Consider the following 15,670-nt stretch of genomic DNA (forward strand, 5'->3'; position numbering starts at 1 on the left):
TCACTGAATCAGAAACTCTAGGCCGGGTACAGTGGCTCACACCGGTAATCCCAGCACTTTGGGAGGCTGAGGTGGGTGGATTGCTTAAGCCCAGGAGTTTGATACCAGCCTGGGCAATAGTGGGACCTTGTGTCTACAAAAAATAGAGAATATGGCCAGGCGTGGTGGTGTGCAGTATGATCCTAGCTACTTGGGAGGCTGATGTGGGAGGATTGCTTGAGCCTGAGAGGTCAAGGCTGCAGTGGGCCAGGATCATGTACGTCACTGCACTCCAGCCTGGGTGATAGAGAACAAGACCCTGTGGAAGGATAGAAGGAAGGAAAAGAAACTCTGGAGGTGGGGACAGTGAATCTGTTTTAATAAGCTCCTCAAGAGATTCTGATACATGCTAAAGTCTGATCTAGAATAAACCCTTCTCACAATGTGATTCTGCTTAGACTTTTATTAAAAACTAGATCTCTTGGGAACCAGCTCAGACCTCTTTTTTTTTTTGAGACGGAGTCTGGCTCTGTTGCCTAGGCTGGAGTGCAGTGGCCGGATCTCAGCTCACTGCAAGCCCCGCCTCCCGGGTTCACGCCATTCTCCTGCCTCAGCCTCCCGAGTAGCTGGGACTACAGGCGCCTGCCACCTCGCCCGGCTAATTTTTTTTTGTATTTTAGTAGAGACGGGGTTTCACCGTGTTAGCCAGGATGGTCTCGATCTCCTGAACTCGTGATCCGCCCGTCTCGGCCTCCCAAAGTGCTGGGATTACAGGCTTGAGCCACCGCGCCCGGCCCAGCTCAGACCTCTTGAAGCAAAATCTGCAGTGTCGTGGAGCCCAGATTCCACACAGCTACTAAGCACTCCTGGTGATTCTGATGCACAGCAGGTTTCAAATACCACCCATTAGATTATAAACTCCTCGAGAGCAGGGACTGTCTTGTTCAGTTTACTTCTAATTGTTGTGCCGTAAGAGACACTCAGTGAAGGTTTGTGAATGATAGCTAGTTCCACATCAACTTGCCCATCATGACAGCAATTTGTGCCAAGGCTGCTTAGGAGCATGGCAGAACTGTAGAGGTATGTGTTTATCCATCCCCTTTCTTGCCCTAATAAAGATTTTGCTTACTTAAAAACGGTCAGCAGCTTGTTAAGCATAGCTGGATTGTTAACTGATAAATGAAAGTCATCTTTGTTTTAAGCGATCTGGTTGTAAAGAAAGATAACTATGGGTTGGGACAGCTAGAGGTAGTTTGAGGTACCTCAACTATCTAGCGGTGAAGTTCAGATTAATTTAAGTAACGTTGACAGACGTAACTGTTAGCCTAGGGGAATACGATTCGTTTGGAAACGCTATTTTGGCAAGAAAAGAAACTTCTGTTAAGAGATGGTTTTCAGCACCTTCACCCTTTGTTTAGTTTTGTCAGCCGAGACAACAAGAAATGAGACTTTCTGAATTCAGGCTCCTTAGAGTTACCACGAAACCCACCAAATCAGTCTAAGCTAAGGGCAAAAGCTGACTTCTCAAAAAGTTCAGCTCTTTTAGGTTTTATAAGCAACAACTCTGAGACTAAACTGAAATGATTAAGGAAGCATCACCACCACCACCCCCGCCCAGAAATTAAATAATTGACCTTACAGACACACATATTTCAATTAATGTTCCATTTTTTAAAATCACCAATTAATTTTTCTACCCAATCCAGTATCAATGATATACAAAAGGATATAAACAGACTATCATGAATATTTATAAGATGACACACCAAACAATTACCAAGGAACAAATCCTGCAAAATAACAAATTGTTGCTTATCCATGTCCACTCAACTGTACAAGGTTTATTTCTAGGACAATTTCCCAGTTCTCTGGGAAAGAAGTTCTGTGGATTTATACCTTCCATAAGGGTCAAGCAAACATGCTAAGAGCTGATACCATCATGTTTTTATACTAACAGCCGAGAAAGGTTTTTGAAGAACACTCTCTTTCAGACCAATGTTACAGCATCAGTGGGCTCACAGACAGGATGTGACTTCATCAGAGGAAATGCTTCTCTCCTCTTGGTCTCCCTAAGGTCCTCCTCCTAGTACGCAGGAGGAGCTCCCCATAATAACACCCTAGTTCCAACAGATGGTGTGTAGATTATCCACACACAATGGGAAAAAGAAAACCCCCTTACCTACTAAATAGAATACAGATCTGGGGAGGCAGTTTCCAGATCTTCAACAGGCAGACATTATGCGGCCTGTATTTAGTACACAGCATATTCTCTTGAGAGAAAACAGGAATGAACATTCTCAGAAACATTCACATTGCTCATCAAATGTAGTTTTACCCAAAGTATATAGGAAATGGCAAAAACCTAAACCTAGCTGGACATTTTATACAAGGAAGTCAAAGTTCAAAGGAATCATCCTATCTTTATTCTCAGAAATCCAATGGGTTGAATACCACAGTTCTTCTTTAATGGAAGCAGAAGATTCGAGTCCTTGTCTCCCAAAATGCCTCAGCCAGGGTCAGCACAGAGAGTGGAATATAAAAAGCTTAATTGTGTTAATACATGGAATACAACAGTTCTCAGTCAACCTAGCCACAATTTTCTGTCTTGGCCATCTACAAGAAATGACTACATTTGAAATTCAACTTTCACATTCAACAAAAGAAATCAATTCAGCTTCAGACACAAAGCAAAGCCAAAAACAAAAAACAAATGGCAATAGCCTACATATCTAAACACTTGACAATCGGGGAACTGTCCCACAGAGATACGCTCAAGGCCAGTAGCACCCATTTATAATTTGGCATGTACTGGTTGAAGGGGCAACAGGACCCAGAGCTAAAATATTCAATTATAAAGATATAATAATACATTGATGAATCAGACAAAAATAGACATATATGATACCACATTAAAGATTCATATACAATACTGTGCTGACTTTAAAGAAAATATTTTGGGACACTAGAAGGAAAAGAATTACAAAGGAGCATTTCAGTCCAAAGCTAGTCCAGTGAATATCTATGACTAGGATTTCCAATCTTTGATCTCCAAAGAAGCTGATCTAATAAATTCTAACAATACTTCGTTCACATTTGGGACACACAGCATACTTCCAAGTACAGTAATCCCTCTGACGTTTTGGTTTCACTTGCTATTTGATGACTAAGTTGTTTCTGACTATAAAGATCTTCCTATTTTAATTCGCCATTTAACACTACAGAGGCTGCTCCCTTTGAGAGACCAGACAAGTTTCACAGAATTTGATCTAATGAAGATGAATGGTGGGGAAAAAAGGGAACATTTCCTGGGTTTTTTTGCAAACCTTTTTCTCTTGCTTGAAAAACTCTGCAATCACTTAATGTTTTGTTCTGGAAAAAGAAAGCAAAACTAGCTGGGAAAATACCCATACATTAATACTCGGTGTTTACTAGCATGATACAAAATAAATTCATAGATGTCAGTCAATTGTTTCTTAAAGATCAAATGTGAATTTTTAATCTTGTAACTTAAGAACTGAGTTTTTCCACATTCCTTTATATAGAGTTAGCATCTGTAAACTGAGACCCTTTTTTGGGTAATCATACAAATTTAATTTGTCCCTGGAAACAAAAACACAACCTAACAGATTAACAAAGTATGTCCTTTAGACAATATTTTTTCCGTGAATTTTGCTGCACTGTTACCATTTTTATCCTTCAGTAAATGAAACTACACTTAAAAAGTTTATGTATTTTGAGTTTACAAAGAGCTAAACTCTTAATTAAGAAGACTATGAAGTCAACCTATACTCATTTCAGAACTGGCTTCCCTCTTTTCAAAAGTAAATTCTAAAAGTTTTTTAGTTATTATTACTAAGTTATATGAGCTAGAGACATTTCGACTGCCTTCAATGCTTCTGTAAAATTGAATAAAGATTTTATTATACCACACACACAAAAAGCAATTGGTACAGAAAAGGCAGTTTTCAGTTATTCTGTTGAGAATTTCTTTCCATGATTTCTCCCATTAAAGTATAGTTTTCAAAGCAACCACCACGACAAAGGAAGCATCTAATTAGTCCGTTTTCTTCTGATCCAAGAATGCTGAACATTTACTGTCCCATCTGTAGTTGTATCAGCAGTGTAATGAACACAGTTTATATTACTTAACTATTCTTTGAACTCCAAGAACTGTTGAAGTCTTTTCTGATGTTCTGCAGATGCTTGCACAGCACTAAATGAAACATAAATTCAAAGCATAAGCTTTATTTTACATTAAGCATATTAAGTGAACCACAGAGCACAGAGTCAATATTTTTCAAAACAATTAAAAATGAATAGAAATCTTCACTTCTTTAGTATTTCTGAAAAAGCTGGATGAAAAGTCTTTTTAATCTAATGAAGAGGAGGGCTTGTATTCAGTAATGGCATGCTTCTATCTTCTAAAAGACCAAAGCAAATTAAGACCGACAAGTGAAGGCATTGACTTTAACCTGCTCTGCGATGGAACCTGCTGTGCAGAGTTCCAGGCCTTGCAGTAGATTTTCTGGATTTTATTATTTTATTTAAACCAGATTCCAACATTATCTTTGAGCTGCAGAGTATCTGAACTGCCTTCAATACAAAATCCTTTAAACTTAAATGTTTGGTTAAAACACAATAGATTCCATTAATTACCTTCAAAGGTAACAGCTTGGTGGTTTAGATTTACCTCTCCCTTTGAACATAAGTTATGTTTTAGATGGGAACACTGAGTTCTCTCTCCACCCTCACCATCACAAAAATATATTACCTTGACAAAATTAGGGCAAATATATACTGAAACTAGTATAACACTTCCTCTTAAGCTTTTGGACAAAAATTGAATATAATGAAAGATTCCGGTTTTCTAGTTCTTGAATAGGTCACCGCTTTTTAAAGTGCCAAAACAGTCTTATTTTAATAATTTTGTTATGAATCGTCCTAAAATGTCTTATAGACATCTTTACTTTCTTGAACCATGTACCCTCTAATTGAACCATTTCAAGTATTTTACTGCACAAAGATGCCCTCTAGGTGCTAGTGAGGCTGTCTTCTCTAATTTAATGGCTCTGAAACTCTCTCAAACACCAAATCTGTGACTTTTCCATGACATTGCTCTCTGCTAGCAGGTAGTAAAGTGTCCCTTACAATTTACTGTTAGTACTCCTGACTCTAGTAGCAATCTCTGCTCCTCAAATAAATTTTCATATGGGCCAGACATGGTGGCTCACACCTGTAATCCCAACATTTTGGGAGGCTCAGGCAGGAGAACTGCTTGAGCTCAGGAGTTTGAGGCTGCAGTGAACTATGCTATGATCCTGTCACTGCACTATAGCCTGGGCAACAGAGCAAGACTTGGACTCAAAAGAAAATTTTTTTGATATGTTATAGGCTGGAAAACCAGAATTAAATTAGCCTAAATTAGGAGTAAATGGGAGGTGGCAGGGAATGGGGAGATGTAGGTCAAAGGATAGAAAGTTGCACACATGGCCGGGCGCGGTGGCTCACGCCTGTAATCCCAACACTTTGGGAGGCCGAGGCGGGCGGATCACAAGGTCAGGAGATCGAGACCACAGTGACAACCCGTCTCTACTAAAAATACAAAAAATTTGCCGGGCGCGGTGGTGGGCGGCTGTAATCCCAGCTACTCGGGAGGCTGAGGCAGGAGAATGGCATGAACCCGGGAGGCGGAGCTTGCAGTGAGCCGAGATCGCGTCATTGCACTCCAGCCTGGGCGGCAGAGCGAGACTCCGTCTCAAAAAAAAAAAAAAAAAAAAAAAAAAAGAAAGTTGCACACATGTAGGATGAACAAGTCTAGAGACCTAATGTATAACATGATAACATGAGGACTATGGCTAACAAAATTGTATTGTACTAGGTTTTTTGTTAAATAAGCAGATTTTAGCTGCCCTTGACATACACACAAGAAAGTAACTATGTGAGATGACAGACATGTTAATTTACTTCACAACAGTAAACATTTTATATGTAAACCCCATGTTATAAATCTCAAATATACACAATACAATTTATCTTTTAAAAAATGAGTAAATAGTGTTGAATGAATGTGTCCAATGAGTAGCCTGTGTTTGTTAGTTGATTTTCAGACCTCAAGAGCTAACTTCATTTATACCTAGTTCTCAGAGGTAGAGCTTTGAATAGTGAATAATCAGGTATTATACAGTAATAAGTATCACGATAATGCAGACTGCACAGTGGGCTTTACCTATGTATGATCCATTTTATCTTTACTAACAACAAATGAAACCAAGTGGGTGTGAGAACGTTCCCTTTCATGGAGACATAAGCTGTATCAGAAAAATTCAGCAGTTAGGGGAAACACCAGTCTATTGGTTAGGAGTACAGACACTATAGACAGAACCCTAGGGTTAGGAAGATTTGCATCTGAATCCTGGTTCTGCAACTCACTACCTGCATAATCTTGGGTGAGTTACTTAAAACACTAGGAAACTTGCTCACAATCACAGATAGCCAATGATGTAAGCAGACAGAAATCCAGATATTTTAACTCCAGATCTAACATTCTTTTCACTATACGACATTATCCTACATTTGTACAAATAGCCTCCACTGATTTTATCAACTTTGACGCATATATAAAATATGGCTCTTTTCAGAGAAAAGAAACTAAGGCAGAATTTCCTTCGCACAATTTTTATTTTATTTGTTTATTTATTTATTTATTTTTGAGGCAGGGTCTTGCTCTGTTGCCCAGGCTGGAGTGCAATGGTGCAATATTGGCTCACTGCAACCTCCACTTCCCGGGGTTCAAGTGATTCTCCTGTGTCAGCCTCTGGAGTAGGTGGGATTATAGTTGCCTGCTGCCACACTCAGCTAATTTTTGTATTTTTGGTAGAGAAGGGGTTTCATCATGTTGGCCAGGCTGTTCTCAAACTCCTGACCTCGGATAATCTGCCCACCTTGGCCTCCCAAAGTGCTGGGATTACAGCCGTGAGCCACTGCGCCCAGCCTATTCTCATAATTTTTAATCAGTCATCTATATCTCTTTTTTTTTTCTTTGAGACAGAGTCTCACTCTGTTGCCCAGGCTGGAGTACAGTGGCACGATCTCAGCTCACTGCTACCTCCACCTCCTGGGTGCAAGCGATTCTCATGCCTCAGCTTCCTAAGTAGCTGGGATTTCAGGTGAGCACCACCACACCCAGCTAATTTTTGTACTTTTAGTAGAGATGGGGTTCACCATGTTGGCCAGGCTAGTCTCAAACTCCTGACCTCAGGTGATCCGCCCACCTCGGCCTCCCAAAGAGGTGGGATAACAGGCATGGACCACTGTGCCTGGCCTATAGCTCTTTCTCATCTAATAAATCCCTATGCTCCCCTTTTCTTCTTGTCGTTTTTCCCCCAGGGCAATGTTACAGTCCTGCTATTTATCCAGCCACTGATTAAGCTGGCTAAAGCTGGCAGGAACTTCAAATTAATCTCGCATACAATGTCCCCCCTGCCTGGCCATGAGCACAGTCAGGCAAGGTCTACGGGTATGCCCTTCTCCTTGCTTTTGTTCCATCATTAATATACGTCATATTTATTTCATTCTTTACATTCATCAGTATTTTCTGAATGTGTCCTACATATTAATTTATATCTTGGAGGCAGTCTAGTGTTGTAGATAAAGATGAAAGATTTTTAAGAGTAAGAAAGACCTGATTTCAGGTTCATGTTTGACATGCACTAGATTGTGCTATCAGGCAAGTTTTAACATCTCTGTGCCTCAGTTTTCATATCTGTACAATTATGATAATTTCTACACTTCACAGGGTATTTGAAAAGAGTAAATGAAAAAACAAAGTTCTAAGTGAATTGTCGAATAGCATTATCTGATAAAACTTTCTAGAATTAGGGAAAGATTTTATACTTCTGTTATCCAATACATTAGCTACTAAACATATGTAGTTATTAAGTACTTCAAATGTGGCTAGGGTGACTGACAAATTGAATTTTTAACTTTACTTAACTTTAATTTAAATTGGAAGTCTTAAACTATTCATTGATTGCAAACAAAAACAACAGAGCAATCTCTCGTGTCTTCTAAAGTTCATTTATAATTATGATAAATATAAATATAGTTTAGTTACTAAGCTAGTATCCCTCATCCTGCCTAGCTAGATCATTTCACAAGAGGAAAGCAGTAAACATCAATAAAACTAAATATAAACAGGCTTGGCATTTGTGGTTTTCTCTCTGGTTCTGTTTCTCAAGGTGTTGTGATCTGTCGGTGTTTTTCCAGCATGAATCACAAAGCACCAGGGATTCATTTCTGGAATACTTTGCTCACCCCAAGTCTTCAGTTTGCTGACCAAGATATAACAACAGAATTGTTTTAATACACTTTTCTGGAAAGGTATCCGGATTTTCTGCCCTTTTTTCTCCCTTAAGGATCTTTTGGTAATTAAAAAATATATATATAATTAAATTTGCTGCATTTATAACTTTCTGTCCTCTTTTGTCCGTTTGAAAGAAATCCCCAAAGCTTTAGGATGGGCCAAATATTAAAATATAAATATTAAGTCCATATCCAAGCTGTAAGTTCCCAATGAGAATCATCGAGGTCCCAAGAGAACACTTTCAACACATGAGCCTCATCATTCCCACACCTGTTTCTAAGGAAAGTTCCCCAGAAGGGGTCTCATCATGGATCAAAACAGGTAAACTTACTTCAGATGTTCACCAAATGTAGTAGTTATTCGATAGATGGCAGTTTTTAGTGATGCTCTGAATGCAAATCTTAATGTTTTATATGAAGTATCCACAAGGCTTCCTGAAATTCGGGGTGGTTTACTGGAAGCATGAGGAAGCTTAAAGTACTTGTCGACTGCCTACACCAAGAAAGAAAACACGTCAGTTTAGATTATAGAGAAAGTCAACCTAGGCCATGTGCTGTGGCTCCCATGTGTAATCCCAACACTTTGGAAGGATGAGGCGGGAGGACTGCTCGAGCCCAGGAGTTCCACCGTACTCCAGCCTGGGCAACAGAGATCCTGTCTCAAAAAAATTAAATTAAATTAAATTAAACATTAAAAAGAAAAAAGTCACTTTAGTCCAAAGAATTAAGATTTGAGATAGATACAAATGGATATATACAGAGAGATATATACATATCTATAGATATGCTATAACACATTTCTTATTGTAGATCACAGTCAAAATAGTTTTCATAAACAATGCAATAGGGAAGCTCAGCTACTATGACAGCTACCAGGCCCCCCACAAATCCAGACTTGACCTCAGAAACGAAGCTATCATTCAATAGCCTTGAAAATGCAAAGCCTGAAGCCAAACACCGATGTCCTACTCTGCTTATGATGTGTGACAGGCAGGAGGAGCTTTATTAAAAGACCTCAGCAAAAAAAAAAAAAGACCAAACTTTACACTTTACAGAAATAGCTATTCACTAAATAGTTTATCTTCCTTTTCAATTCAAATAAGGCATTTATGAGCAATGACAGATGATACTGTTACATCATGAGGTCCCCATGGAAAAATAAACTGACAAGATATAACGGTATAAGCATACTATTTATAGTTATGAATGTAACCACCAAAAGAACTGAAAACAAAAATAATTAAAATTATGTTTGCCATCATGTTCTTAATTTCAAGAGCTCTTTAACATCATCTGTTCTTTTTTAATAGCATCCCATTTTTGTTTCACAGATGCAATATCCTTTATTTCTGAGGATTCTGATAGCTTTTTTGTTTTTTAGTTTCTTCCAAGCTGATTTTCCCCCTTTGCTCCTTTTAGTCTCTAACTTCTGCATGAGAGACTTTCCTCAGAAATCTAGCGATCCTCGCTCACAAATGCAAGTGGGACCTGCTAAAGAGCTGAGCACCAATTATAAGTGCATGACTGGGAATTACAGACAAGGGGCTTCACAGTGGGTCATCTGCAGGGAATTTTGCAGGGTGAACCTTCAACTCAGTCACGTTACGTCTTTCTTCTTGGACTGGTCAGAGTGCCCAAAGAAAGTTTTCTAGTATCCTGACTACAGGGCCTGGCCCCAGTGTTCTGAAGCCAAGAGGACACCAGGGCTTCTGAACTCATCCCTCTTCTTTAGTACAGCACCCACAACTCCCCCAGACTGGGTGTTCTACTCTCTCTTAAAGGATAAACCTCAGACGACAGTGGAGGAGGAGCAATTACCCCACAGCATAGGATCTAGGGATCTAACTAATTTTCATACAGCTCTCACCCAAACCTCTTTATTTTGGCTACCTGTCCCTTCACCCTTGGTTCTTGAGTTACTTGTGCTTCTCCCACCACCAATTTGAAATCTGCCTCTGGAATCTGCTAAGTTAGCTATCTCAACCATCCGCTTTCCAGCTTTGAAAGTTTTGTTGCTATTATGTCCTCTCCTGTTTATGGTTTTATGTATTATAAAATACCTTTTCTATAGTTTAGTAGAGTTTTGGGGAAGGAACAAAATTTGATGCATGTGTTCAGTCTGCCACAGTAACTTCAGTGTTATTTAATATTTCACTGAATTTCACTGAATTTAGTGCTATTTAAGTATTTCACTGAATTTCAACTACTACCTAAAATTATCTCAAGCATGTTCCAGTCTTGGGAAACATTTTTAAAGTTGATAGTAGAAAAAATAAATGATTGGACTCAGAGTTATCGTGGCAGATTGAACAAATGCATCAAATTTTGTTCCATCATAATGGAAAAGTTATATTCTTTTCAATTTTCTTGCAAACGTCCTGATTAACCCTCAGTATACCAAGAAAAACAGTCATCATCATTACTGCCTGGGTCCTATGAATACTTTATATCGGTAGTCTAAAATCATTTTACAAACAATTTACAGATGACAAGGTAATGTAAAATAACATCATAAAACTTTAAATAAGAAGACCAGGCACAATGGCTCACACTTGTAATCCCAGTACTTTGGGAGGCTGAGGCGGGAGGATTGCTTGAAGCCAGGAGTTCTAGACCAGCCTGGGCAACATAGAAAGATTCTGTCACTACAAAAAATTTAAAAATTAGCTGGATGTGGTCCAACACCTGTAGTCACAACTACTCGGGAGACTGAGGTGGGTGGGAGGATTACTTGAGCCCAAGGGTTCAAGGTTACAGTGAACCATGATCATGTCACTGTACTCTAGCCTGGGCAACAGAGCAATACTCTGTCTCTAAAAAAATAAATAAATAAAACAAAATAAAAATGAAAATAAGAATATAAACATGGCAAATCCAAATTTTTATTCCGTATTTTCTAGGTTTTGAAGGTATACACACCTGAAATGAGCAATGTCCTTTGAATGCAACCAGCTGTTCACCAGCTATTATGCATAAATCTGGAATACATCCATCTTGTAAATACTAATTCCAAATTTAAGCTGTATCTCTAATAGGTTCTAGCTCATCAATACTGCTGGTTCTTTTTCTTGTATTTGCACCATCAAAATGCAGTACCTTAAAAAACTTTAGACAACTCATAATTTTGCTGAACAAAGAAGTACAGCCATTTTCTTTGCACCTTAATTGCAAAACATTTTCTTTTTCTTTCTTTTTATTTTTGAGACAGAGTATCGCTCTGACGCCCAGGTTGGAGTACAGTAGTGCGATCTCGGCTCACTGCAACCTCTGCCTCCAAGGTTCAAGCGATTCTCCTGCCTCAACCTCCCAAGTAGCTGGGATTACAGGCGCCCGCAACCACACCCACCTAATTTTTTCATTTCTTGTTTTTTGGTTTTTTTTTTTTTTTGAGACAGAGTCTTGCTCTGTTGCCCAGACTGTAGTGCAGTGGCATGATCTTGGCTCACTGCAAGCTCCGCCTCCCAGGTTCACACCATTCTCCTGCCTCAGCCTCCCGAGTAGCTGGGACTACAGGCATCCGCCACCACGCCCGGCTAATTTTTTGTATTTTTAGTAGAGACGGGGTTTCACTGTGTTAGCCAGGATGGTCTCAATCTCCTGACCTCATGATCCGCCCGCCTCAGCATCCCAAAGTGCTGGGATTACAGGTGTGAGTCCCGCGCCCGGCCATTTTTTCATATTTTTAGTAGAGACAGGGTTTCACCATATTGGCCAGGCTGGTTTCGAACTCCTGACCTCAAGTGATCCGCCCACCTCAGCCTCCCAAAGTGCTGGGATTACAGGCATGAGTCACCACACCCAGCTGCAAAACATTTTCATTCTTAGGTTTATAAATACAAATTCAAATGATCAATTCCAGTGGCTTTTTTCTTTGACATCACCTATTGCCTTCTTATCTTTGTATACACACACCCACCTTCAGCACCTATCCCCTTACAAATTGTATAAAGTAAATTTTGGCACACAAATACAACAGAAAATGAAGGAACACTGGTCATGTGTACTCTTAGCAAAATGAGAGATTTAAGTTCTTATTATAGAATACTGTGGGATGAAGTCTTTCCTGTTGAATGACTTACTAGATAAGCATACCATACCAGATACATTTCCTTTCTCTCCTTAAAAACATATTGTTCTGTAATCCTTAGGTTTCAGGAAAACATATCTAGAATACATCAACTGAAGGTTCACAGTCTGAAATTCCTCTTTTTTTTTTTTTTTTTATGAGACGGAGTCTCACTCTGTCATCCTGGCTGGAGTGCAATAACTAATGATCTCAGCGCACTGCAACCTCTGCCTCCCTGGTTCAAGCAATCCTCCCACCTCAGCCTCCCTAGTAGCTAGGATTAGCAGGCATGCGCCACCATGCCCAGCTAATTTACTGCTATTTTTAGTAGAGACAGGGGTCTCACCATGTTAGCCAGGCTGCTCTCGAAGTCCTGACCTCAAGTGATCTGCCCTCCCCGGTTTCCCAAAGTGCTGGGATTACGTGAGCTACTGCGCCCAGTCCCGAAATTCCACTTGTATTTCACCATCATCATTAAAGTCTAGAGCTATGCTGTCCAATGTGGCAACCACTAGCCATATGTAGCTATTGAGCACCTGAAATGTGGCAGGTCTGAACTGAGATATGCTACAAAGTGAAAAATAAACACCAGATTTCTAAGAATTAGCATGTAAAAATGGATATAAAAGATCTCATTGGTAATTTTATCTTGATTACATGATAAAATGATACTACCTTAAATACTGGTTTAAATAAACTGTACTATTAATGTCACCTGTATTTTGTCAATTTATCTACCAGAAAATACAAGAGTACATAGGTGACTGCATTTTATTTCTATTGGACAGAACTGGTCTAGAGTGCTGCTATCTGTCTCTCTGCATTTGTCTTCCAATGTGTCTCAGTAATTGTTTTATTGGCAATTTTCTTCCCTTTACCATTGTGGACAGAAAATTTAAAAATTATGAATTATCAATTGTATTCAGTGAAAGCTTTAAAAAAGACTACAAAGATGTGTGTCTAGACTTTTTATATAGCTTTTCATGAAAAATCATGCAATACTACATGATTTTATCATTCTTCTGTTTTCATATTAGTCTTTTTTACAACATAATAACTAATGAGTAATGATAAAATAATTCCTAGGATAATCGACAGCAAATTGTTACGAGATAGTGAAAATGTACAATCACTAGATCTATAATATACCTTAGATTTTGAAAGGGCCCAACAGACCTATATGGATAATTGCAAGAGAATACATTTTGTTGATTTTTTTTTTTTTTTTTTTTTTTTTTTGCTTTTTTAGACAGGGTCTCACTCTGTTGCCCAGGCTGGAGTGCAATAGTGCAATCATACCTCACTGTAGTCTCAAATTCAAGCACTCCTCCTGTCTCAGCCTCCTCACTATTAGAGGCTACAGGTGCACACCACAGCACCCAGCTAATTTTTTTAAAACCTTTTATAGAGACAGGATATCGCTTTGTTGACCGAGCTGGTCTTGAACTCCTGGCTTCAAGCAATCCTCCCACCTCAGCCTCTCAAAGTGCTGGGATTACAAATGTGAGCCATCACACCCAACCCTGTTGAATTTTTTAAATAAGTAATTGCTCTCTTTGTTCTGTACAAGACCTCTAAGAAAGAATAAAGGTCCTAAAATAGCAATCTTTATAAGTAGTTAGAAATGCTCAAAAAAGAAATGCAAAAAATCAATTAGGTCCAACACACCCTAATGGTATAAGCATTAAATTAAGAAGGAAAATCTCAGTTTAGAGTAAATGTGTCCTTAACCCCTCTCTTATTCTCACTAATCTCACACTAGCCACATTTGTAACAAAAGATAAGCAGGCCTCAGGTTTAGAGACCTCAGCAAATAAGAGTATCAAGCTAGAATTTAAAATCATTAACTTTTCTCACTTTAATTGCCTTATCCTTAATTCTGATATCAAAAAGCACTGAAAACAAAAAAATTTCTGTAACCTTATTTTTTCTTTGTGAGACAGGGTCTCATTCTGTTGCCCAGGCTGGAGTGTAGTGGTATGACCACAGCTCACTGAGCTTTGACCTCCCAGGCTCAAGTGATCCTCCCCGCTCAGCCCCCAAGTAGCCGAGACTATAGGCTTGTGCACCTCCCCACCTAAATTTTGTTGTTGCTGTTGTTGGAGACAGGATTTCACCATATTGACCAAGGGCTCAAGCAATCCATCAGCCTTGGCCTTCCAAAGTGCTGGGATTACATGTGTGTGCCACCATGCCCAGACAATCTTTTTTTTTAAAGTGATGTGATGTTGTAACAAAAGATGTAAATCTTTTGGTGGCAAAGCTGACCTGACCTGGACTCATCTGGCAGTAAAACATGACCTGTGCTGACACAGGCTATTTACAGTCTTCATCCCACTTTACCCCACTTAATCTGAATATTCAGAGAGTTAACTGGAGAAAAGCATTAATGTATCTGATTAAGGGGATTCTACCTCAGATACCAAAAGGAATGTAATATAGTATATGATATATATACACACACACTATGTCACATTTTTAAAATTAAAAAACATCTGAATTCTGAAATATATGTTAGGGTTTGAGATAAAGGACTATAGACCCATATTCGATTTGTAGCAAGTCAAACTAGTTTTCCTTTACAATAGTCATAAAATTTCCTTTTAAATAAATTTATGTTTAAAATAAATGACTTAGCTGGGCGTGGTGGCTCACGCCTGTAATCCCAACACTTTGGGAGGCCAAGGCAGGAGGATCACTTGAGCCTAGGAGTTGGAGACCAGCTTGGGCAACAAAGGGAGACCCTATCTCTTTATTAAAAAAAAAAAAAAAAGAATAAATGAATGACTTAAAACACTAAGTAGATAAAAGCTCAGGGAAATAAGATATGACTAAATGACAACAGTATGTGATAATATAGTTATGACAAAAATTATGAAGGTAACATATGAATGGTTTAAACTGGGTATCTGACACTATGTCTGCTAGATTGCTTGCTAATAGTATTGACAGCAATACTTTTTTTTAAACCTTTCTTTTAATCTGAAAGATCTTTTCTCCTGTATAAGAATTATCAGGTGGCTGGATGCAGTGGCTCACGCCTATAATCTCAACACTTTAGGAGGCCGAGGCAGGCAGATCGCTTGAGCTCATGAGTTCAAGAGCAGCCTGGGCAATATGGCAAAACCCTGTCTCTACTAAAAGTACAAAAAACTAGTTGGGCATAGTGGTGCATGCCTGTGGTCCCAGCTACTTGGGAGGCTGAGGTGGGAGGATCACTTAAGCCCAGCGTGTGAAGTTGCAGTGACCAGTCTGGGTGATAGA

The 15,670-nt window shown here is 39.1% G+C and overlaps 1 protein-coding gene and 1 non-coding gene across 6 annotated transcripts in view; both read right to left on the bottom strand.

The window, feature by feature from the left end:
- Positions 1 to 1,629: 1,629 nt before the first annotated feature.
- Positions 1,630 to 15,670, bottom strand: part of NDC1 (NDC1 transmembrane nucleoporin) — a 67,743-nt gene continuing 53,702 nt past the window's right edge. For 2 of the 5 annotated variants that reach the window (XM_003891914.4, XM_031668963.1), the window contains 2 exons: positions 8,673 to 8,833; positions 1,630 to 4,192 (listed from right to left, as the gene is read on the bottom strand). In XM_003891914.4, the coding sequence (XP_003891963.1) occupies positions 4,129 to 4,192; positions 8,673 to 8,833 (225 nt within the window). In that variant the 3' untranslated portion in view covers positions 1,630 to 4,128. The remainder of the gene's footprint in view (positions 4,193 to 8,672; positions 8,834 to 15,670) is intronic. The other 3 variants (XM_031668960.1, XM_009208922.4, XM_021941787.2) reach the window with 2 other exon arrangements.
- LOC116272275 lies at positions 7,368 to 7,503 on the bottom strand. The gene has a single exon (XR_004180997.1). It is a non-coding gene; the product is annotated as a small nucleolar RNA SNORA58 (small nucleolar RNA).

Source organism: Papio anubis, chromosome 1 (assembly GCF_008728515.1).
Source record: "Papio anubis isolate 15944 chromosome 1, Panubis1.0, whole genome shotgun sequence".
NCBI classification, from domain to species: Eukaryota; Metazoa; Chordata; class Mammalia; order Primates; family Cercopithecidae; genus Papio; species Papio anubis.